Source organism: Monodon monoceros, unplaced genomic scaffold, assembly GCF_005190385.1.
Source record: "Monodon monoceros isolate NGI ecotype Baffin Bay Population unplaced genomic scaffold, NGI_Narwhal_1 Super_Scaffold_2, whole genome shotgun sequence".
Classification (NCBI taxonomy): domain Eukaryota; kingdom Metazoa; phylum Chordata; class Mammalia; order Artiodactyla; family Monodontidae; genus Monodon; species Monodon monoceros.
Window position 1 is genome coordinate 97,558,733 of NW_021703776.1, and position 25,490 is coordinate 97,584,222.

The 25,490-nt window shown below is 44.2% G+C and overlaps 1 protein-coding gene across 1 annotated transcript in view; it reads left to right on the forward strand.

The window, feature by feature from the left end:
- CNTNAP2 (contactin associated protein like 2) overlaps positions 1-25,490 on the forward strand; it is a 2,079,227-nt gene that overhangs the window by 2,016,575 nt on the left and 37,162 nt on the right. The window contains exon 23 of the mRNA XM_029233017.1: positions 22,822-23,061. Within this exon, the coding sequence (XP_029088850.1) occupies positions 22,822-23,061 (240 nt within the window). The remainder of the gene's footprint in view (positions 1-22,821; positions 23,062-25,490) is intronic.

Here is a 25,490-nt window from a genome sequence, read left to right on the forward strand (position 1 = left end):
AAAAAAAAAAAAAAAAAAAAACTGGAAATACAGATCCCAGTGCTTGTGGCTTCATCTGTTCGTTTATTCCATCAGTATACACTGAGCTCCCAGCACACGCCAGGTGCTCTTCTAGGCTTTGGAGGACAACATGCATGAGGGGTCCCTTGATCCTAGGCTTCCTCCTGAATCACAGGGGACCAGGTACGGTTTCCGTCTCCTCGCCAGCATCTCCCTTAGAACAGGTTCCCTTCTTGACCTGTCTCCACAGCCAGCTGCCCTGCATGTCAGTCCATGATATCAGTTACCTTCAGAGCAGGACTGGCCAGATTCCGAGGGTAGATAAAGTGATTCTGAGGGATTATAATTCAACTTTGCTGAAATGTGGTCCCAAGACAATACCACAAATTGTGAATGCAAATGCTAATAAAGGTCCCTAGGGAGAGCCCTGGCTGCCTGCTCTCAGATCCCACGGTCAGCAGGGCAGGCACCCAGCGATTGCTTGGGGCCATTTCCAAGTCCTTTAGGTAATGCGTGGTGCCTCTGAGAACCCCAACTGCAATGCCCCCTCAGAATGCTGTGGTTGGGAGGACGGGGTGGGAGGAAACGAAACGGAAGAGACAGAGTCAGTGAAGATTTTATTAAAGACACTACGAATATGCTTTTCTACAGTCATGGATGCATGTTTCATTGTGCAAAACTATGGCTTCTGGAATGATATATATACTGGAAATTAAGGCTGGCATCCTGCTCCATCATCTATAAAACACTCCCTTTTGTCTCTGAAAAGACCTTAGGAAAAAAAAAAGAAAAACTTGTGGCAAAAACTGTCCTCCTAATCAACATTGTCTGATAAGATTTTAAGCACAAAAGGCCATATTGTTCTACAAATTTTCTTACACAAACGGCACTGCTGTGAAAAATCTCAAATAGAATTATTCTCAAGAGCCTTCCGTTAAGGTGAAAGTTCATTTTCGGGCATGTGTGTTCACACACACCCATGCACGTGCACACACAAATACCAGGAAGCAAAAAGGGGAATCTGCACAGACTTTCAGTTCAAGTGTTCCGTGTTTTTATCGTGCTGGGTGTTACATAGGTGTATACATTTGGCAAAATGCATCAAAACTCTACACTTAAAATAGGTGTATTTATTGCATACGAATTGTATCTCAGAAAGTTTGATTCAAAAAGTAAAAAGCACACCGAAAATTTTCAATTTTATATTCCTTTCATATTTGCGTATCTGCCTCCAGCTTCTGATATTCTTATTCCCAAGGCTTTGGGTTTGAGTACAGTCAGAATGAGCAGAGCTACTATCAAAAGCTCACTGTATTAGGACTGAAGTTTAGCCAGAAAATTAAACTTAATTAGCCTTAAATTCATGTTATTTGGAGAAAAAAACAAATGCAGACCTCTGAATAACAAAGCTGTACGGCACATAGCAGCTTGTACAACTTGAAAACTCAGCTAAAGCCTGGGAACCAAGGCTTTCCGTGGTGAGCCTTAGCAGGTGGTGAGAAGTGATCAGGGAGTCCATTGTGGTTTTTGATAAACTGAAAAGACCTGGTTTTAAGCCTGTCAAACAAATACTAGCATTCAATATTTTGAAGCAAATCCTAGTTCCAAGTATTTCTTTTCTGTTGCATTCTTCTGGTTCCTCTTGATAACCAAGGTAATCTTCGTTCTTTGAACTGTTTCTGTAGAAAAATCGTTGATGTGGCCCACATTGTCCAGCTCTGTTGGGATTTAGGCGCATTCCTGGACTGGCCCAGGAAATTATTTGGGGCAGCCTTTGTGCTGCTGGTCCAATCCAGGATGTGCTCATTGTGAAACTGAGACCCACTCAGACCTTTGGGAGCCTGACGGCAGCCTTCCTCATCCCAGCCCAGGCTGGCAGCCTCTGTTGGATGCCGGGCCGGGGAGGGGAGGTCTGGGGAGGCAGTGCTTCCCTCTCTTTCCTGAGCCACCTCCTTCTACTGCTCCTCCAAAGTCAGAAACACACAGGTTCTGAACAAAGTCCAGCTTTTTTCCTATGTCCTTTTCACTCCAATTCTCCCTCGCGTCCCAGAAGCACCAACCTGCTTGGCTGGTGAGAAATTCACATTCCCCACTTGGATGTGCCTTTGGACACATGGTAGCAAACTCCCACTCTGGGCTCACTTGGGTGCTCCTGGCCGCAGGCTAACATGGGGAGTTCAGATCCACATTGATGCGGAGGAAGGGGCAGTATTACTGACAAAACAACCCCCCCCCCCAAACCTCAAAATAGATTAAACAAAGGAAAGCTTGGCCTTAAATGAGATGGGTGTAAAGCAGTCAGCATCTATGCATCACTGGAAGGTGGAAGTTTTGCAGGTGTTGTTATTATTGTCCTGAGGGTGAGTAATGAAGCTCGAGACATAGAGAGTACCAGTGACGCAAACCCGCTTTCTCCGTGCATCAGCTCCCAGCCACTCCTTACGGACACTTGTTGCCCAGATCCTCCCAACGTTCTTTCAGTATTAATAGCATTAAAAGAGTTAAGGGCTTCCCTGGTGGCGCAGTGGTTGAGAGTCCACCTGCAGATGCAGGGGACACGGGTTCGTGCCCCGGTCCAGGAGGATCCCGCATGCTGTGGAGTGGCTGGGCCCGTGAGTCATGGCCGCTGGGCCTGCGCGTCCGGAGGCTGTGCTCTGCAACGGGAGAGGCCACGGCAGTGAAAGGCCTGTGTACCTCAAAAAAAAAAAAAAGAGTTAATTACAAGATCATTTCAGTTGGCAGCTTTTTCTCTCTTCCATTCTAAGTGTTAGGAGTTTGCCAAGTTAACTTTATATACTCTTAATGTCTGTGATTTCACATAATCCCGGGCCAGAGCTCTTCCTTTACTGGGAAGCAAGCCTGTTGTCAGACTCCGTTTATCAATCTGCTTCCAGTTACTCAAAGATTCTAACCTGGGAGGCAGACTATGAAATAAGGCAGAACAGAGTCCACATTTGTGAGCGCTGGCAATAAATACTCTGCACAAACATTATGAATCCCTTTGGCATTCCCTTGTGCTGTGAATCAACATGGATTTATCTGGAGTTCTTTCACTTTTCCTCCAGAAAAATTTTACGTAATTTGGAAACAAAGTAATGTACTGTACAATTAGAGGGGAATAGAATCCAGCAAAGGACCGTATCACTAAGGAGAGCCATGCCATGTGCTTACTTAATCCCCATCATACGAGTGAACATTTTCGTTCCGTGGAAACTTAGGTCTCTGAAAACCAGGACTGAGTATCAAACACTGGCTCTGCCATTGACAAGCTGTGTGACAAGTTACTTAATGGACATAAGCTTTGGTTTCCTCATCTAACTGAAAATACTAATACCTACCATTATGATTTCATTTTGAAAGGATAATGATGTCCCTGTGTGGTTACATGCACACCCAGGATATAATGACATTTGCGTTTTAATAGTCTTCACAACTTTAACTTTTAAAAAATTTTCCTGTTTAAAACACAGCATCCTACTGGCACAAAAACAGAAACATAGATCAATGGAACAGGATAGAAAGCCCAGAGATAAACCCACACACCTATGGTCACCTGATCTTTGACACAGGAGGCAAGAATATGCAATGGAGAAAAGACAGTCTCTTCAGTAAGCAGTGCTGGGAAAACTGGACAGCTACACGTAAAAGAATGAGATCAGAGCACTCCCTGATACCATACACAAAAATAAACTTAAAATGGATTAAAGATCTAAATGTAAGGCCAGACTCTGTAAAACTCTTAGAGGAAAACATAGGCAGAACACTCTTTGACATAAATCTCAGCAAGATCTTTTTTGATCCACCTCCTAGAGTAATGGAAATAAAAACAAAAATAGATAAATGGGATCTAATTAACCTTAGAAGCTTTTGCACAGCAAAGGAAACCGAAAACAAAACAAAAAGACAACCCTCAGAATGGGAGAAAATATTTGCAAATGAAGCAATTGACAAGGGATTAATCTCCAAAATATATAAATAGCTCATGCAGCTTAATATCAAAAAAATAACCCAATCAAAAAATGGGTGGAAGATCTAAATAGACATTTCTCCAAAGAAGACATACAGATGGCCAAAAAGCACATGAGAAGATGCTCAACATCACTAATTATTAGAGAAATGCAAATCAAAACTGTAATGAGGTATCACCTCACACTGGTCAGAATGGCCATCATCAAAAAATCTACAAACAGTAAATGCTGGAAAGGGTGTGGAGAAAAGGGAACCCTCCTACACTGTTGGTGGGAATGTAAGTTGGTGCAGCCACTATGGAAGACAGTATGGAGGTTCCTTAAAAAACTAAAAATAGAACTTCCATATGACCCAGCAATCCCACTACTGGGCATATACCCTGAGAAAACCACAATTCAAAAAGATACATGCACCCCATTGTTCACTGCAGCTCTATTTACAATAGCCAGGTCATGGAAGCAACCTAAGTGTCCATCAACAGAGGAATGGATAAAGAAGATGTGGCACATATATGCAGTGGAATATTACTCAGCCGTAAAAAAGAACAAAAGAATACCATTTGCAGCATCATGGATGGACCTAGAGATTATCATACTGAGTGAAGTAAGTCAGACACAGGAAGACAAATATCATATGTTATCGCTTGTATGTGGAATCTGAAAAAAAATGGTACAAATGAACTTATTTACAAAACAGAAGTAGAGTCACAGATGTAGAAAACAAACATGGTTACCAGGGGATAAAGGGGGGAGGGATAAATTGGGAGATTGGGACTGACATATATACATACAACTATATGTAAAATAGATAACTAATAAGAACCTGCTGTATAGCACAGGGAACTCTACTCAATACTCTGTAATGGCCTATATGGGAAAAGAATCTAAAAAAATGAGTGGATTCACTTTGCTGTACACCTGAAACTAACACAACATTGTAAATCAACTATACTCCAATTTAAAAGAAAAAAACCCACAGCATCCATTTTCTTCAATTTGCACTTTTTTCCATTTCACTTGGTACATGACCTTTCCATTCACTCACTCTTATAAAATCAGCGATAAAGGACTGGAAGTTAAGAGAATTATATCATGTAAAAATATGTCATGTGCATCTGGTGTGACCAGGCTTTCTGCAGCTCATGAACTCACAGATGGTAACAGTCACCGGGGGTTTGTCATCAGAATGAATAATACAGACGGAAAGTTCTGGCTCCTGAGTGTTGGATGCCTTTTGACTGAATTCCATTTGAACCAAGACCCAAGAGGTGAGCCGTCAAACGATAGAGCCCCCTGGAGAAAACGCCGGTGTTCTTGCCTATTTAACAAGCAGTATCCTGTATTATACTAACTCTCCTGTCTTTGTATTTTCCTGACATTTATCAGCATTTCTTCCTATTTGCCAAACCACAGCAGATGAAAAGCAGGGTTATAGAAGTGTGTTCATTTATAAACGAAGCCTCTCGTGTGTCTGCTCCGCTGTCTTTACTGTCAGACCCTCCCCACCCCTCCCCTAAGATGGCTGTGACGGTCTCCTCCTCCACTCCCCACTTCCTGTGTCTTCTCCAGTCTGTCCCGTCCACCAATGCCAATTAGACCAGACTTACACACAACCCTGATTACATTTTTCTCCGTGCTTGTAAATTTTATGTGTCTTAACACAATTAAAAAAATAATAATCATACAGAGATGCTTGATGCTGTAGAAGTTTCTACTTGATGCAGTCAAGTAGAAACTGATTTGAAACGTGAAGGCCTACCCACCGCCCACCCCAGGAGAGCTTTCCGGCTTTATCCAGCACCCCTCTGTGGCACTGCCCATTCCCAAGCATGCCCCGTTGGTTTCCTTGTTGGGGATATGCCCTCTCTCCCATCCTCCTTTTCTTTTCAAACTACTGTGGTTCAGTGATCTTTTCAGCTCTCCCTTCCTCTGTGGGCTTCCCTCAACCCTTTTTACCCCAGTCTAGATCTGTAGGATCTGAATGTACAGCACGGCCTTTATCTCGTTTGGCCTTGGCTACTGTTTATTCTTGACAGTGAGATCTCTGCAGGGGATTGTGCTGTGCCTATTTCTCTCTGTCTCACGGTGCCAACACAGGGCCCTTTAGCAAGAAGTATTAGTAAATATGCCTGGTTTCAACTAAACGTTTGTATGTCCAAGGAGGAAGCATGATTAAGTGTCTGCATATGGAATCAAAACGATTACTTTATGGTCAGCATGCAAATGTTTGTATACAGAAAATTCAAAACAAATATTCAGACAAGAAGGAAGATGTATAAATAGGAAAAACACGTCTCATTCGCTCATGACCTGTGAAGCCAGGAGTCCGGAGGTCTCATGCAGTTACTGGCTTGTCCAGGCGGGAGAGCGGCAACACCTGTAGAACCACAGTTAGGGACTCTACTTTCGTGTAACTCTCTGGAACTAGAACAGGCCTCCTTTATACTATAAGTCTGTTAGTCAGCATTCAGGTATGGTCCTTTCAAGCACAAGATCAGGAGTGCATTAGAGAAAAGCTGTTAAGATCAGAGTAACAGAAGGGTTAAGATATTTGACTTCTCCAGGCCTGTTTCTTCTGTAAAATGAGAAGGAAAATAGTAATAGCTCTATTTCACAGAGAAGCTACAAGAATTAAAGAACCTACCTCATGGAAATTGCTCAGCATAGGGCCTTGCATAAAATACAGGCTCAGGATGTCAGCTGTTATTATTACTGTGGTTTCCCTGTGTTAGCCCTCTGATGCGGAAAGAGGAGAAAATGTGAGGGCTTCTCAGCTCTGAGTCGTTGCTACAGTTGCAACAGAGGCAAAGCCTTCCTTCTTAAATATGAATAAGGAGAAGTCTCAATTTAGATGCACATTCTACCAAGTTTGAAGAAAGCGTTTTGTCTTTCTATAGGAAGATCTGGAAATTCTGCTGTAATATCAAGTGACTTGCATACAACATCTCAACATCCATTCTCGTATGGGTGCCGTCCTCCTGTAGGTCCTGTGGTCTAAAGGTGCAGGCAGGTAACTTGCTAGAGAGATGGCATATTTAAGTCATCCTCTGAAAGTTTCCTTTGAGGAAAGTTTGTCTTTTCTTTTGTAAGGCCCTTCAGAAAACTCATTCTCTAGGACAGTTTTGGTGTGTTCAACTCTCAGGGATATTTTTTGTTGTCTCTTGTCCTTTTTTGCTGTTATGAATTTTAACAGAGAGCAAGGTAAAGAGAGGAATGTTCTTGAAGTCCACCAGCTAAGTTGTCTTTATTTATTTATTTTTAAAAATATTTATTTAGCTGCACTGGGTCTTAGTTCTGGAATGCAGGATCTTTTTTTAGTTGCAGCATGCGGGACCTCAGTTGCATCATGTGGGATCTAGTTCCCTGACCAGGGATCAAACTCAGGCCCCCTGCATTGGCAGCGTGGAGTCTTAATCGCTAGACCACCAGGGAAGTCCCAATTTGCCATTACTTTAAATGACTTGTGGTTTGAGCCTTCATTGAGGACTTCTCTCCAGGCGTGAACAATGCAATAACATTTCTTAGTGAAGGGAATCTTTAGAAATGGTGACCTGTGTCTTGGTAGCTTCTAGGAGATTCTTAGGACTCCTTTAAAGCACTGGCAAGTCCTGCAGTTCGGCAGCCTTGGGCTGGCAGGACTATGGGGGAACCAGTTCATTTAATTTGAAGCGTCAGGATAAGCTAAGTAATAATGCAGGGAAGACAGAATAACAAGCGACAACTCCTGGCCAACTGCTCGGAAATAAACACATGGATTTCAGGCCTCATCTGGACCGAGGTCATTTTCTTCAGCTCAAATGAAGCATTGTGGGCCTGCAGACTCTCCATAGGGTATAGAGAAAAGCTGGATGCAGGAGGAGGCGGGGGAGAAGAAGGAACTCAGAGGCTACCGAGCACCTGGGTGGTGAAGAGAACGGGCCCGCAGCAATGAAAGAAACTGCTTCTCCAAACCCAGGGTTCAGAGAGCAGCCCCAGCCACGGCCGGAAGCACGCCGACCTTGAGATGGAAACAGAGATCCCGACAGACCAGGAGGAAGAGCGGCAAACCCCTAAAATGAATGGACCCACTTCTTTGTAAGATTTCTCAACTCGGAAGAAATAGCACTTTAAAGAGTTTGAGTCAATTAAAGCATATAGGGCTGCGCGCTGTGGGCATGGATGTGTAGGAAGGACCCTAAGGAAGACCAGAATCGTCCCTGTCTCTGTTCCAGTATTCATGGGCAAAAATATTTTTATTAGTTTTTAAAAGGCTGACAATTTTATTAACACAGTTCAGGTGAGCAAAAAGATGCCTTGTCGTCGTTTATATTTTCTGTAATGGCCTCACCTTGTTCTGGGCACTCATTTCTGTCTTCTTGGTTTGGGCTGGGGAGAGATTTAAGCTTGCATTTAAAGTTAACTCTCATTTTTAAAGTGTTGCTTTTAGGTTAACTCGGTCTTTAGGGCAAATGCTTTATCTCTCTGCTTCCTATCTCCTTTGCAGGATGCAAGGGACCTGGGGTTATACATGGTCTTCAGGGTTGTCTTAGTTTTCTAGGGTTGCTGTAACAAAGTACCACCAATGAGGTGGCCTAAAACAACAGAAATGTGTTCTGTCACAGTTCTGGAGTCCAGGAGTCTGAAATCAAGGTGCTGGCAGGGCTGGGTCCTTGAGAATTCAGCGGGGGAATCTGTTCTCAACCGTCAGGGTTCTGGTGGTTGCTGCCCGTCCTTGGTGTTCCTTGGCTTGTGGCAATACAACTTCAATCTCTGCCTTTGTCTCCACATGGCCTTCTCCGTGTGTGTTTGTGTGTGTGTGTGTGTCTTCTTACCTTCTTATAAGGACACCAGTCATTGGAGTAGGGCCTACCCTAATCCAGTATAGCCTCATCTTAACTTGACGACATCTGCAAAGACCCTGTCCAAATAAGGTCACACTCACAGGTACAGGTGTTGGAATTTCAACATAAATTTTTAGGAGACACAACCCACAACAGCATCCTTACAGGTCTTTGCTCTGGTGGCTCTGGATCTGATGTGATCCCCACACTTGTGTCTGCAGAGGTGCTGAGGTTTGGGGCTGTCATGTCGCAGGTTACTAAAGGTCACACCGCTTCCCTCCAATCCTAAGATGCCCACGCCCAGCCCCAGGTCTCTGTCGGCCCACTCGTCCTTCTGGCGTCCGGCTGTGTGCAGGCCGCGGGGCCACAGTGCTGCGTCGACCCGTCCAACAGACACGTGTGTGCTCACCAGGACTCCGCAGAGCTCACGTGCCACATTGATGCAAAGCTCTCACAGGAAGCCTGACAGCCAGTCTACACCTGGGCCAGCAGGATCCACCCTCACGCCAGCCCCTCGTTTCAGCCTTTAAGGGGAAGCCAGGACACACGTGCATGTGTTTCCTCAAGGGCCTTTGTAGTTACTGTTCCTTCTGCCCGGAGTGCTTTTCCCCAAGATAAGTCCATAGCTTCCCTTAAATTGATTCACAACCCAAATATAATCTCAGCGGTGGCCTCCCCTGACTGTCCTATCTAAAATAATGTCTCCCCCTCTCATTCCATCCCTTTCCCTGCTTTAATTAGTGAAGTATTTCGGAGCGCTGGGCTTTCCTTAAGGAAAGAATGATATCTTGCTTATTGCTGACCTGGTTTCTGAGCTCACCCTAAAAAGTATCCCTTTTATCTTCACTTATTCATTCAGCTGTTAATTCACACAACAAATAATATTGCTGTCCCGCATATTGTCAGAATACACGATATTATATGCAATTATAGTCCTTAAAGGCAGGAACTCTTTTTCAGTACTGAACCCCTAGCACCTAGCCTATAGTCGTCACGCAATAAATCCTGTACGAGTGAATGAATGAAGATTCCATGAAGAAGTTGATCTTGTATAAGACTTTCACCTCAATCTTGCTGTAAAATTAAATGCATCATTTTTCCATGGAATCTTGCCCAAGACCAAACATTGAAAAGTTATATAAACAATAGATAGCATCATGGCTAAAGAAATGTCATCTTTTGAAGAAAATGAGTCTTTTATTTTTTTAAATAGTTCACGATTTTTAACATGCTTGTGGAGGGCTTCCCTGGTGGCGCAGTGGTTGAGAGTACGCCTGCCGATGCAGGGGACACGGGTTCGTGCCCCGGTCTGGGAAGATCCCACATGCCGCGGAGCAGCTGGGCCCGTGAGCCATGGCCGCTGAGCCTGCGCGTCCGGAGCCTGTGCTCTGCAACGGGAGAGGCCACAACAGGGAGAGGCCCTCGTACCGCAAAAAAAAAAAAATGCTTGTGGAGATAAAGATGATTTTCCGAAGGGAGCAGGCATCAAATGGTTTGTGATTTCTAGTTACTCCTGCAGGAAGGCAGCAATGCTAGAGTGCAGTATAAAGGTTCTTACTCCACCTTTATAAGACAGAGGCCAATGACCAAAAAGAAAGGTAGCTTCAGACCTTTATTCAAAAATGCACAATCCAGGGCTGCCTACCAGCTGTCTCCATGACACGATAAAACAGTGTTCCCAGCCACCAAGAAAAGTCACCAAATGTATTCTGCAGAGGCTGATATACCCATTCGGCCCAGTAGTCACAGTTCCTGGGGCCACAGTACTTTTCAGGGACTCATGAAAATATTTGAATTTCTTTTAAAAAATCAGAAGGAAAAAATGAACTTTTAGGAGGAAGAAAATGGTTAAATATATTATATTAATATATTCATCTTTATATCAACATGGTCCTACAATACTGGTTTGATTTATTTATTTTTTGTTATGGAGGAAAAGGCCCTTGAAGGCAAAAGTGCCTAGGGCCTATGAAAGCTGTGGCCCTGCTGTCAGTCTCCTGGGGTTAAGAAAGCCTTCTAGACAGGTATTCCGTTAGAAACACTGCAGTGTGCTCATGCCAAAAGAGTTAGATCCTCAGTTATCTAGAAAAACAGCTCTTCCAGGCAGGTTCATTTTCCCAAGATACCCAGGATACACAATAACATATTTCAGAAGAGAGATTAATGCAATTGCCCCATAAAATATTTTAAGCCCCAGTCGTCTCTGAAACAAAGCCCGCAGCGTGATTCTGAGAGAAAATGACTACCGGTGCTGGGAAAGTGCATTTTCTTCAAGGTGCTGCAGTCGCTGTAATTTGCACCTTCCGAAGTGGAGACAGAAGCGCCATCACATGTACAGGCAGCTGGGAGAGAAGAGATAATAACAGGACAGGAGGAGGTGCCCAGCTGGGCAAAGCACATGCAGCTCTCACCGTCGGAGCTGAAACAAAGGCCCCTGAACAGACACTGCAGAAGGAGGCCCTTGTCCTTTGTTCAAAGGAAGAGGGGAAAATCAGCAGACGGCTAAACCCGACCTGAGTCACTGAAGTCGTTTGATTTAGGTAAATTAGGGACAGATGCGGGCTCAGCACCTTCCTCATATCAGCTCTGGCCTCTCTTACCTCCTGTACTTTGAATAGTTTAGACTAGAGCCATGGGGAGTACCTGACAATTCACACGGGCTAAGTCTTCAGGTACCCTGTAGTATCTGATCAGTTACAATGTATTATCTGAAAGCCGGGTAGTAACATCTGCACTTCCTTCGTCTGTCATAGAATGTGGTTTCAAGAGTGGTGGCCTCGCTGTACACACCCTGGCTTATTGCCGCCTGGTTCAGAGCGATCTGCCCTGAACTCAACACCCTCTGGGCTTTACTCTGACCACTGCAGGGACAGTGTCAGAGACCACCTCCTAGACTAGAATCTACACTCCATCGTTTCCCTGACTCGACCCCACCTCACTCCTAACTCCTAGACCGCTTATAATGAAAATACCCTCGTCCTGTTTGGGCTGGGGTGGGGGAGGGAGGGGGGAGGGTGTGTGCTGACATCAGGTGTGTCCTGTCCAACTTGACATTGAAGGTGATGGGGGGGAGGGCGGTATTTCCAGCTCTAGAAATTAAGTACTTGTTTCTGCTACACTTCTCTGGTTGGATCCAGGCAATCATTTCAGCCCCTCAGGGTCCCTTTGGTTCATGATCCTGTCATCTCATGTAGAGATACGCCTTTCCAGTAAACGCCGGGTGACACATTGGTCAGTGTGCCATGGATGTCCTTATCCAAATTGCCATAGTAAAAAATGTTAGCCTGGAATCCTACCCCTAAAATTCTCCCCTGAAGCTAACATCCACCATTGATCAGATTCTACCCACAGTTCATCTTGTCGTAAATCTACCTTTAAAATACTACTCTTACTGTCATGAGCCCACACAGATCTGCCTTGACCATGAAAATGTCATGAGATCCCTCTGCCCTTGTTCCCCAACCTAGTAGGCTGTTACTCCAAGCTGACAATAGGGGAGTTTGGTTTAGAGGAACAGGAGAGAAAATGGTGCTGAGGGAGAAACGCACTTGGATATGCCCACACCCGCCAGGCCACATCTGGGCTCCAGGCAGCCAGGTCTGGACACCGTGGCGTCCAGGGTGGTTTCAGTTGTAGTGTTCAGATTCGTGTGCTGGTCCAGTCTAGTTTGGGCTTCAGCCTCAAAGCCTTCAGGCTCTGTCTTCTGGACAGCATTTCATAAGTCAGGGCCCCAAGATGTGAATTCTTATGTTAATTATACAACGTGGTGAGCGAATTGAGGGGACACCCCCGCCAGTGCACTTTCGTTGTCCTGGGAACTTCAGTGCGTTCCACCCCCACCCCAGTGTCTGTTTCGTAATGCTTTCCCGTTTATGCTGTCCTGCAATCTTAATCCTCGAAGGATTTTTTTTTCTTCGGTAAGATAGTTTTAGTGGCCTTCTGGGGTAAGAATTACAATACAAGTGAGAAATAAGGGAGGAAACCACTTTTTATTTTACTGAATCATTCAATTTGACATTACTTGGAAATTACAGATTTTGTTTTTCAAAATATTCCTATGCTTTTCCTAGCCTGTACTTCTTTATGCTGCTCGTGACGTGTATGAGGTCAGCACCCTTCTCTCCTCCTTTTCTCATTGCCCCAAATTCCCCTGCTTCCCAGGGAGTTAGCTTCAACTGACCATGGGCTGGTCTTAGCTGAATACTCTTCAATGGTTGGGAGAAGAATTAAGGAAGAAACTTAAGAGCTGAATCTCAGTATCCTTATAGTATTGGTTACAGTTCAGTAGGGCTTTCCAAAGCCTTAAAAATAAATAATAAAAAAAAAAGTTTTAGCAAAAGCAGGGCATACAATTTGGTCATTTTGTACACAGGATTCTACTTCTGCTGCTTACAAGTTAAAATGCAAAAGGAAAAGTGGAATAAAACCCAGTGTGTAAGAATCAGGTTTGTCACTTCCAGCTCATGAGACATTCAGACCATACATGTGTGTTCTGTTCTTCAATAGCAAACAGGTGGGGCACGTAGCTTATATTTACTAAGACTCTGAGAGGTAAAATCCAACCTGCATTTCTAATGAAGTAAATCACAGCACCCAGCTCTGCGGTTTGACTGATGGCTACATCCGTTTTTCTGAAAGGTCTTGCTACTTTCAGCAGACCCTGTTAGTCTTCGCCCTGAAAAATCATGCGAGTAAGCAGGGCACCTGAGGCTGCAGAAGAGGGGCACCAGGCTTTCTGTCTCGTGTCTGACAACTTGAAACATTCAGGGAAAAGAGGGAAATCCATATTTCAGTTGTGTGAACTCTTTATGGTGCCAAATGTCTGTTGTTTTGGAAACAGCTAAGGGATCTTAAAAGATAAACTGAGGCATATTAAAAATTTTAAGAGTTTTTTGGAGCAAAAATTGATTTGAACCAGGCAACATCCAATCTAGCAGATAAAAAGAAGCTCCAAGGATCTGTTCAAAATGAAAGTCTTTTGATAGGCGGAAAGGAATGGGAACACTGAAGTTATACTGGCAAAAAGACAGGTTGGTTATTTCAAAGTTACTTTCCTTGAGGGGATGTCAGGGGTCAGTCAGACAGATTACCTCACTAGTGCTGATCAGGTGGTTCCTGATGGACTGGTTTAAGGTTTCATTGCTGGGAGAGCCGAAACTGTGATTAAGTCTCAGTGTGGTGACCTGGAGCTTAGCATAAGTGACTCCATCTTGGGTCTTTTGTTTTTTAACAGGGATCATATCCTTCCCTTTGTATAGAAATCACAACTATAGTATATTATCCAGCAATCTTAATAAGTTTGCAGTTTTCAGACTAGATTTTAGGAATGGGGATGACAGTTTTAACCTATATCTATATATAGATATATAGATATATCCCCAAAAGCTCAGGTACTGTGATCGGTGTATACAAATAAAAGTGTAATACTTTCTTTTTGCAAAACAGTATAATAAGCTAGCATCTTCACATTTAAGACATCTCTTTTTATTGATGTTTCAGAAGAAAATACAATCTTCTTTTCTCAATCCTTGGGGAAGGATTTACAAATTAAAACACAGCACAGACAATGTAGAAGGACAAGAAGATTCTGCTTCTCCCAGCAGCTTGCCGCTTTGTAATTGAGTTAGCATATGTCACAGGTCAAGAGCTATTTAAATTACACCTGCATATTTTAGTCCCGCCTTCCTTCATAAAAGAGAAAAGCATATAATAGATACAATGAAATTTCATTAATGTCCTTCTTTCAGGGATTAATAAAATGTCAGAGTGTGTAATTTATACATCAGCTATGTATATGGATTTAATTCTAGTTGTTCATCTTCTGAAAGGCAGCTGGTCAGCAAAACATTTTGCCTGTAAGAGCGGGAGCTGACGTTGAACCGAGATTCCAACATTTCAGGGCCCTGCCTAGTGTTTATCATTTGCTCATGTTAGAATTGAGGAGAATGAGGTTTATTTGGTTTTGTTTTGCTATTTTAGATTAATGCTCTTGGCTTTTTTGGGGGTTTGGGGGTCTGTTTGTTTTCTTTGTTTTTTGGTTTGTTTTTTGGTTTCTTTTGGTTATGATTACTTCCCATTTATTTATTCTGGGAACAATAAATTCTGGAACCCATTCAGGCTCCCGTTCACACAACTGTGGCCAAATGGGAGGCTTGTAGCCACCCTCCTCACCCACATCAGTTGCTCAGATGCTCAGCAATAACCCTGGGGGTCGCAGCTTAGGGTGGTTGCCAGCCCAGCAGGACCCTGGTCATGTTTTCAAGTCTACATCAGGTGGCTACTCACCAGCCTCATCTCGGTCTACTTTTCCAAGAAGTATTTAAACCTTCAGCCCGGCCGTGATTTCAAACCCACTTCCTACTATTTCGTTAGGTCCCACATAACCCCTGCTCTATGCCAGAGGCCCGAGGTCTATGTAGCAGTGGATATTCAGCATTAATAGATGTGTGAGTTTAAGAGCCACATGACAGTGTTTTCAAAGATGAGTCCGTTTTCAGTGAGATGGACAGATTTCCAGGTAATAGTACTTCTGGAAGTAAATATATAATGATCTATGGGATCTAAATCTGCTACTTCCCCTTCCTCTTTCAAGGCCACATTTCACAGCTCTTTACCAAATGAGGCTGACAGACTCTGCCCCCAGTGAGCGTCGCTGTGCCTAAAACTTCCAGTGCGCTCGGCCCCGCCCTCACAAGCAGGCTCTGCATGACAGACGTTTAATGTACATTTTTCGGGGTAGGCAGCATGCACTCACCGGCCAGGTGCTATTGTAGACACTCCGTGGAACACAGGGACTGAATGAGCAACGTAGTCTCAGCTCTCAAGGAAACTGCAAATCTAGTAGAGGCACAAGTTCAGGTTTCTGGCCCATATGGGGAGGAAATGACCACACCTGGGCCAGGTAGTTAGAGCCGGGAGCAGGACCTAGGAGGAAGCCATTCGGAGCTCTTCTTTTGAAGGGCTGGACACCCCTGTGTTCTAAAGTGATGGAGAATCACAGCTATTAGGGAGGAAGATGGATTTCCATCTGAATGGAACAGAGGCCCCTAAGGCCGAAAACCAAGGGGTTCAGAGACAGACCAAGTTGTTCCACAACAATATTCCCCAAAGAAGAGTAATCTGAGGACCGATGATACAATTTTTTCATCTCCAGTTACATATTTTCCATTTCTGGTTACCTCCTTTACTGTTATTTACTTAATACTTTTCTTTAAATGGACTCAACCATTTTTACTTAAATAAATCTATGCTAAAAGGAGAAGGTTTATGTTCAGAGGAAATTTTGTAATGTGACCATAAAATTAAATACCAGTAGCACTTGCTGTAATGATAAGGCAGTGATAAAACATATATTCTATGAAAATAATATGAAGTTCATGCCTGCAGAAGAGTCCAGGTCCATTCTTTGTTAAAAAGGGAACATAGCAGGTATTGAGGTGGTGGAAAAGACAGTCCAGTCCCAACCCGAGACCCTTTCTTTGAAGGATTGAAAGAGAATTGAGAAGGAAATAACTTCGTCACCCTGAGATTGGATGTTATTTAATGTCCAGTCTGTGAATAACCTACAACCGCCTCCAGTGCCACTGGTGGGACATACTCTACCGGAGAGCTGAGGGCAGGAACAGAGGAGGGGCGATGCTTTGGGCCAGTTGTGCCCGTGGTCTCTGCTGAGCAAAGGTGAGGTCTGCCATCCCATTCTGATCCCACAAATTCTTAAGAGGCTGAATCCCCCAGACCCTGGCACAGTGAGGGGCACGCAATAGAGCCTTATAAAAAGTCTTAGCTCAGGGCTTCCCTGGTGGCACAGAAAGTCTTAGCTCAGGTCTCACTGACATTCTAAGATCTCTTGGCTCTGTTTCATAAATAGTAAGAAGTTAAGTTTATGGTGAAATTTCATATTTCATAATATCACATTCCCCCAAGAAAGGAATATTGATAGAATATTCTAAGACGTATAAAACATAAAAATCAGCTGGTGAATAGATCCTATGGGATACACAAGAAGACTCTATCGATGAGTTTGAGTAGTCTCAAAGGGAAATGAGAAATGTCTTTGTGAGTCAGCATCTGAGTGTCTGCCCGGTTGCTGAAGAGGCTCCTGGGTGTCCACAAGGCCCTGGCACAATGGGGTCCTCGACTGGGCTGGCTTCCTTCTCCCCATGTTCCTTGCTCAAGTGCTTTTTTCTCTTTTCATTTCTCACAACACCCCTGCCTGTCACTGGGTATTCAGCAATTTAGTAAAATGAGCCCGGAAAGCATGCTAATGCATTGCCAGCGTAAATTGCTGCATCCTCCTTAAATGGATTGTCATGAGCATTTCATTTTAAGCTTTCACCCGGAATTGCATCAGTATTTTAAGTGGGCTATTTTCTATAACCCATATCACTATGAATATAAGACACTAAAGTACTAATGACAGCTTGAGAATTTAATTTCAGAAGTCACTGCACTGCATTTCTGAAATCTGCATGCTTTAGAGCAGGCTTTCCCCAGATTACACCTCAGCCAGGACATCTCCACACAGAACGTAGTTTCTTACAGTAAATCGTATCTTAATATGAGGTTTCAGTATGAGATCAGTGCAATCAACTTTACAGATTAACGTAATTTACTTTTAATGAGCTCAAATGCACTAAACTGATAGCTTTACCGTTATTTGTTAGATGTTCTTAAGAAGTATAGATTTTTATTGCACACAAGTGTTTACAGCACTTGCTGGTGCTTTAACTGATGCTGGCAAAGCTTTGACATCAGTTCACAGGATTTTTAAAAGTCTTTATTATTGGCTCGGTCACTGATGAAACATGGTCTTAAGCAGACTCTGATAGACATTTAAATTTTTTAAAAACAAAACAAAACCTCACTGTGCCACTTTTATGAAGAGTCCCTGAATAGAAATGCCAAAAATCCAAATGAATATAAAAGCAACATAATATAGTCTGTTTTTCAGAGAGAAATTGAGAATACAAAACATTTGACTTCTCTGTTTTTTTTTATGAAACATAAATGTTCATTCAGTTATTAACTCCTCTAAGCCTCAGTTTTCCCATCTGTGAAGTGGGGATAATCCTTTTTAGCTCAGAGGGTTGTTAGGAAACAGGGAAATACTGCATAAAGTGTACTAAACACAGTACCTCACACATGTACCAATTTTGGTTTATCGTGGAAGCTTGTAATATTATTATTATCACATGGTCCAGAGTTGGAACCATCTGGCCCTGAAGAGACCAGAGTGTCTATTGCATTTGTGGTCCCCAGGGAATGGGTCTCAGCCAAGAGTCTTTAGGGGCACATCAACTGGATCTGGAACACTGTCCAGGTTTGGAACTGTCTGCTCTCCTGGGCATCAGGACCCTTGTTTCTGTGACCTAGCTGCCTTTCAGGAAAGGAACAGCAGTCGAAACACTGGGGTAAGGAAGAGCGTGAGCTGAGTGAACAAGAAGGGAAAAGTGCAGCAGTTCAGCCCCCAGGGCAGTCCTTGCAGCCCAGCCCCCAGCCGCTGCCCACTTGGCGGACATTTCCACCAACGCTCACGGCGACCCCCGCCACGGCGGGAGCCTCAGAGCCCCTGCTTCCCGCCGTTCCTCTGGTCCGTGGTCCTCATCAGAACCCCCTTCCTGGGGGCTCCACTCTGGCCATCTGCCTTGTGTCTGTAATCCCTCTTTGAGGGTCACTTCAGGGGGAAACACTCATGGGAGGACAGCTCTTTAAGAAAGGGGGGCCCCACATTAAATTGGGAGCCCTCAGATAAATACAGCTTTGAAACTGTTCGTTTTCTGTGGTGTGATTGGAAAGCCGGCCCGACTTAAAGTTTAGAAAACTATGTCAGGGACCGTATGAAATGCAGCCGGAGTCAGAAGTTTCCTACCCAAATCTCTAGCAGAGGAACCAAACTCAAAACGGACTCTCTATAGATTCTACAATGGCTGCGCAAAAGACAAGAGGATGCTGGTGATGAACACGTCGCTTTATCCACAGCTTAACTCTGCCTCAGCCCTTCAGCAAAAAGAAGAATCCCTCCCTCTCTTCACCCAGGTAGCTTGCAGGGCCCTGAGGGGCCAATGAGATTGCCTGCTCAGAGCAATTGCTGTGCTCCTCTAGAATTATCTTTCCAATACTGTTCCCGCAGTCATCCCCCGCAGCTTATATTTAAGCACTTTAAGTTTCCTACTGAAATACAGACATCTTAACATGGTGTTCAAGGCCCTTCCCAATCTGGCCTTGAGCTCTGACCCCATCTGACTCCCACGAAAACCTCATGACAGACTCAGCCTGGAGTTCTCTTTCCTTTCATCCTCAAAACCTAGTTCTACGAAAGACAACAAGCCTTGGTGATGATGTGGAGAAATTGGTGGGAATGTGGAATGGTGTAGCCACTGTGGAAAACTGTATGGAAGTTTTTCAAAAAATTAAAAATAAAATAATAAAAAAAAAAATTTAAAATAGAACTACCGTGTGATCCAGCAACTCCACTTCTGGGTACGTACACCAAATAATTGAAATCAAGATCTCAAAGAGGTATCTGCACTCCCATGTTCATTGCAGCATTATTTACAATAGCCAAGACATGGAAACAGCCTAAATGTCCATCGACAGGTGAATGGATAAAGAAATATAGTATACACATACAATGGAACATTATTCAGCCTTAAGAAAGAAGGAAATCCTGACATTTGCTACAACATGGATGAACTTGGAGGACATTATGCTAAGTGAAATAAACCAGACACAGAAGAATAAATACTACGTGATCCCACTTATGTCAGGCGCCTAAAATCGTCAAACTCATAGAAGCTGAGAGTAGAATCATGGTTTCCAGGGGCTGGGGGGAGGGGCATTGGGTGGCATGGGTGAAAGGTACAAACTTTCCCTTATGCAAGAAGAATAAGTCCCAGAGTGTCTGTAGTTAACAATACACTGTGTTTGTTATGTAAACATTTGTTAAGAGGGTAAATCTTATGTTAAGTGTTCTTACCAAAAAAAAAAACAAAACCTAGTTGTAGTGTTACCCCTCCTGAAGTGCTTTCCAGAACCCCATGCAAACCTACTTCCCTGGTTTACCATAGACTTTAATAATTTTACCAGGGGACTTCCCTGGCGGTCCAGTGGGTAAGACTCCGCGCTGCCAATGCAGGGGGCCTGGGTTCAATCCCTGGTTGGGGAACTAGATCCCGCGTGCATGCTGCAACTAAGAAGTCCACATGCCTCAACTAAGACCTGGTGCAGCCAAAATTAACTGATTAATTAATTTTTAAAAAATAATAGTTTACCAAACGTAAGTTTTGTTTCTTAGCTAGGAACATTGTAGGGGTTAGGACACCTGGGGTCAGTCTGCCTGGCCTCAACAGCCGACGTATCTTAAGCCTCATTTCCTCACATGTTACAGAGGGATAATAATGCTCATGCCTCCAAGGGTTGTTCTAGGAATTAAATATCCAGTTTGTCTAAGACAACTAGCACATTTTAAGGGTTCAACAAATACTAACTCTTGTTACTGGACAGCTTGTGTTCAGTCACGTTAGTTGGTTGTTCGTATGCTTGTTTCCTAGCGAGGCTGTGAGCTGCTCAGGGTAAACCCCTGTATTTGTCTACCTTCCTAATACTGCTGCACGCACCCAGTTCCTGCGATGAAGTGAATTGAATCGAACTGACCTGACCTGAAGTCCCACAAGATGGCAGTAGCCACCAGCCCCAGAAGCTTCCTTGTGGAGCCCTCCCCCAAAGCTAGACAGGCTAAAAAGGACTCTCCTTTTATGGGCAGCTGATGGAGCTGAGGTGTCCCCAGCTTCCTGCCACCAAGCGGCTATTTGTTCTGGTGCCTCTACCGCCAGTGAAGCCAGATAGGAATTCCGGACAGCAAGGAACTGAGGTCCGCCTCCCCATGCTGGGATCAGAGTCATCCCGAGTCTCCTTGGTCTGAGGGTGTTTCGAGGGAAGGCAGATCACTGGAGGGAGGGAATGGAAACCAAATACTGGAAGTGTGTGCATGGAAGGCAAGCTGGTGAACGCACAAGGGGTTCTGATATTAGACAAGGAGATGAAGAATGAGTCATTGAGTAGCCTGCAGTCATTGAGGAAAAGGCAAGGGAGGAAGAGGGGAACAAGCCAGCGCAGGTGTCAGTGGGACCAGAGCCTCTTCCTGGTCGTCATGGAAGCCTCAGGATACATCCTGGCGGCAGGGTTTTTGTACTTGGTGGCAGGTGCATCCTACCTCCCCATCCTAAGTGGGATGTGCTTTAGCTCAAAGTCACAGGCTGAAATTTACTGCAGGAGAAAAATATGGAGAATCATCAATTAAAATTTCTTTATGTACTTGTCTAAGTAAGACCCTATTAGAATCCCCGGAATTACCATTCTTCATCATCCCCATTGTCATAGCTCTCCGTTAATCAGACTTCACACGGAACCAGTACAGCTCAGTCATGACACATTTTTTTTAATGTGATGAGTAACCAGTGCATTCATTTCTTCTGCCCCCAAGGCCTAAAAGCTCCCTTCTCCACTGATCTGTTCTTTAATTAATGGCGAGTAAATTTTTATACAAGGCTATTTCACCTGTATTCGTTCCCCAGGTGTAAAAGGTTGTAAAATCCAACTTTTCAAAGAAGTAGCTAGCCCCCTGTTTCCCAAAGTCTTTGTTTTTCACAGTTCAAGTGGAAGGGTAAATGTCTCACAACCTCGTCCTTGTGTTTACAAGGTCACCATCATGTTAACATAATCTCCCACCCAGAATACAAGTGCTGTGCTCTTCTCTGGAGTGCCATTTGCCCAGCCCCTGAGTTTGTAGCCCTGCACCATCATTGCCTGTAGCAGTAGCTCTCAAACCTTAGCGGTGTCGGGACCACCTGGAGGGTTTGAAGCACACAGATTGCTGGGCCCCGCCCCATGCGTTTCTAATGCTTTCCCAGGTGACACTGCTTCTGCTGGTACAGGAGCCACACTGGGGAGAGCCATGCATCAGGAGGGTCTAGGACTCCTCCAACAGTCGTTTGTGCCAGGTAGATTCTAAAACCCAGGGCTACGGTCACGAAGACACTTGCTTTTGCTGATATGACTGGTATGACAATGTGTGTTTATAGTAATCGAAACAGTGCTTTGGAAATGCCTCCACCCAGACTCACCACTGATTTGAGTGTTAGTTAGGAACAAGATGCTGACTACAGGTTTGGGGCGGGTGGTGATTCTTAAATGCATATGTATGTTTGTGACTGAGTTGGGAAAGTTTCCTGACTTCCAAAATGCCCATCTGATGCTAGCTGAGATTCTGGAAACCCCAGAATTCCCAGGGGATTGGATTCTAAAGAAAGGAAATGCCCCACTATAGGCTATGGGAACGCTTTTTCTTTTCTTCTCTTTTCTTTTTTAAAATAAAGAATTCTAAAGAAGAAAATAAGAGGCACCAAATGAAACCATAATCTACCAGGAGGGCTGGGAGGGCTGTTCAATATATATGAGGGTCACTGAAGCATCAGAAAAGGGGAGAAAAGTCAGTCAGGACCAAGCGAGTGTTGTTAGTGTCGGCAGTATCTCACGTAGCTGGAAGGTGATTAGGCATGTGTTTCATTTTCCCAAGTATAGTCTTACTCTCCTCACCATGTTCTCTAGCAACACAGAAGGCTCTTTTAAAGTGAAGCGTCCAGGGCTTCCCTGGTGGTGCAGTGGTTGGGAGTCCGCCTGCCGGTGCAGGGGACGCGGGTTCGTGCCCCGGTCCGGGAAGATCCCACGTGCCGCGGAGAGGCTGGGCCCGTGAGCCATGGCCGCTGAGCCTGCGCGTCAGGAGCCTGTGCTCCGCGGCAGGAGGGGCCGCAGCAGTGAGAGGCCCGCGTACCGCAAAAAAAAAAAATTTTGATTATAAAGTGAAGCCTCCAGCCCTAAAGCCTTATCAGGTCATTAATTTTTCATCTAAAAGAGCACAATATCTTAAACTGAAACGTAAGAGGAAGATTTGAAGACAAGCATTCAAAGGGAAGTTGTATATTACGGCGGTGATATGGTGAGTGGGATACGATCTTTACTTTCTCTTTTTCTTTTAGAAACAGGGAAGATTGACCAAGAGATTCACAAGTACAACACCCCGGGATTCACTGGGTGCCTCTCCAGAGTCCAGTTCAACCAGATCGCCCCTCTCAAGGCAGCCTTGAGGCAAACAAACGCCTCAGCTCGCGTGCACACCCAGGGCGAGCTGGTGGAGTCCAACTGCGGGGCCTCCCCGCTCACCCTCGCACCCATGTCGTCTGCCACCGACCCCTGGCACTTAGACCACCTGGATTCAGGTAAAGTCTAAAGCAGTGTCTTGGCTGGGATGCTTTATTTCTTTACGCCTCAGTTTCCTCACCTGTAAAATGGAGTTAATAGCAGACCGTCGCTGGTGATGTAGTTGGAGGATTAAGGAAACGAAGGAATGTGTGAGCGCAGAGTTCTTAGCACATCAAGGGCTCAAAAGGTACAACCGTATTTGTGCTCAGGGCCAGAAGTAAATAAGTCGAAGGGAAGGAGTATAGGAATTATTGACTCTTCTGCACTTAAGTGAAATGATGAGATACCTTAACCAATGTCTGCAACGTGACTGTCGGATGATCTGATCAGATCAATTACTCACTTTTGCCTTTGTGACTCAGCTGCCTAGCAGCCCCACTGTCCAAGTTCTGAAATCAAAAGATTACCTAAAACCATACAGAGATTCATCTCCCGACACTGTATTTGTACATATAATCCCCATAGCCTTCCAGGTTTTATTGGTGCATTTAGGCTTAGAAAGCTCAGTGGATTTAGCTCCACTTCTGCAGGTGATAAGACTTGTTATTTGAAATCACAGCGCTAAAAGGATGCAGCTGTTGGCTGCGAAAGTAACTGGCTGCAAATTCAGTGTCCACAGGACCCCGAGTGGTGGGGAGCCTGTAAGTCCCCCCCACTCACTCTACCCAGACTGACATCAGGCTACTCGGGTAACCTCTCCAAGCCTTTGCTTTTTCACCCACAAGGTATGAAGTGGGGCGTGATCTCTAAAACACCTCCAAATCTACCATCCGATGGATCTCCAAAGCAACGTGTGACTTTGCTGATGCCAAAGACAGGAAGGGGACGAGGGGGGAGCCCTGGGTTCGATACCATCACTGCCTCTCCCCAGCAAGTGTCTTAATCTCATTCCTCAGTTTCCCCACCTCTGAAATGGAGATAGTAAGACCTAACTCAGAGAATTCCACGCAAGACGAGGGATTTAAAACACTCAGCACAGTCACAGACGTGGAGCAAGCTGTACAAACGTTTAGCTGCAATAATACTAACAAAGTGGTTATTATTATATTCAACACAGTTTGCTATGATGTTTGAATGTCCAGTAGTAAAGGCTCCCAAATCCTCCCCGACCCTAACTTCTAGTTAGTAACAGTTCATCATGGAAACGCCGTGTGCTTGATTGCTTTACATACATTCCAGCCCCGAACACAGGATTTATCAGCTTCCGTGAAGCTTTGTCATCGCGAATTCTTGCTAGGATTTGCCTGCAAAGCTTTGTGGAGCTTCGAAAAGAAGCCGAAATTGCCCCATTGTCAGAATAGCCAATTTACAGACTAAAGAATCCTCTTCATTCCTCACACATGGGGTCCTATAGCATGATGAGGGTGATGACGTGTGCCCAGGGTACTTATAAAAACTGCCTTTTACGAAGTTGTGAGGATGACACAGCGGGCTGGTTTTTCCTCATGAGATGGCTTGAACAAAGGAAGGCAGTCCTAGTGCTGAAAGAAGAGAAGTAGGAGTGAAGTTAGGAGGCAAGAAAAAGCACTTCCAGGGCTGCAGAGGAACAGAGATTTCTCAGATAATTCCTCCAGATGCCGGGGTGGATGGAGACAAAGCCTAATCTTTGAAATACGCAGGTTACTGTTAGAGGTTCTCACTGCTTGAGGCCATCAACGTGTGTGGTCCAAGTCGGCTGCCAAGAAATCAGTTTCAAAAGCCTCTAGATGCTACTTTGGGCCAATAGGGGTTCATATTCATTCTGCCTTAATTAGCAAATTATTTATTTGCTTGATGGTCTGTGAGACACAGGTGTATGGGCCAAAGTTTGAGTTCATTTATTTTTTAAAAATCATGCTTTATACATGACAATTTCATTCCTTTGACTGATGTAATAATGTATGTAGGGAACATTCTGTTATTATTCAATGTTCAAATCAGAAGTCTACAATCCAGGTATTATGGTAAGCCCGCACTATATAACATAGGTCCATTTACAGAAAATTTCCACTTGTACTTGGACAGCAAGTTCTTACCTGGTGTGGACCAGTTGCTGTATCAATCTCATTATCATAATTTATTCCATGATTGGAATTCCAAGTTAATTTCCATAACGGGTAAATGCTTATAAAGAAATGTGTATCTGTCTCACGAACTTTATTAAAAGAACAGAAAAGAGCTTATGAGCTATGACATAGAAGGCTTGTTTAGATAACATGATTTTTTTTTAACATCTTTATTGGAGTATAATCGCTTTACAATGGTGTGTTAGTTTCTGCTTTATAACAAAGTGAATCAGTTATACATATGTCCTCATATCTCTTCCCTCTTGTGTCTCCCTCCCTCCCACCCTCCCTATCCCACCCCTCTAGGTGGTCACAAAGCACTGAGCTGGCCTCCCTGTGCTGTGCGGTTGCTTTCCACTAGCTATCTATTTTACGTTTGGTAGTGTACATATGTCCATGCC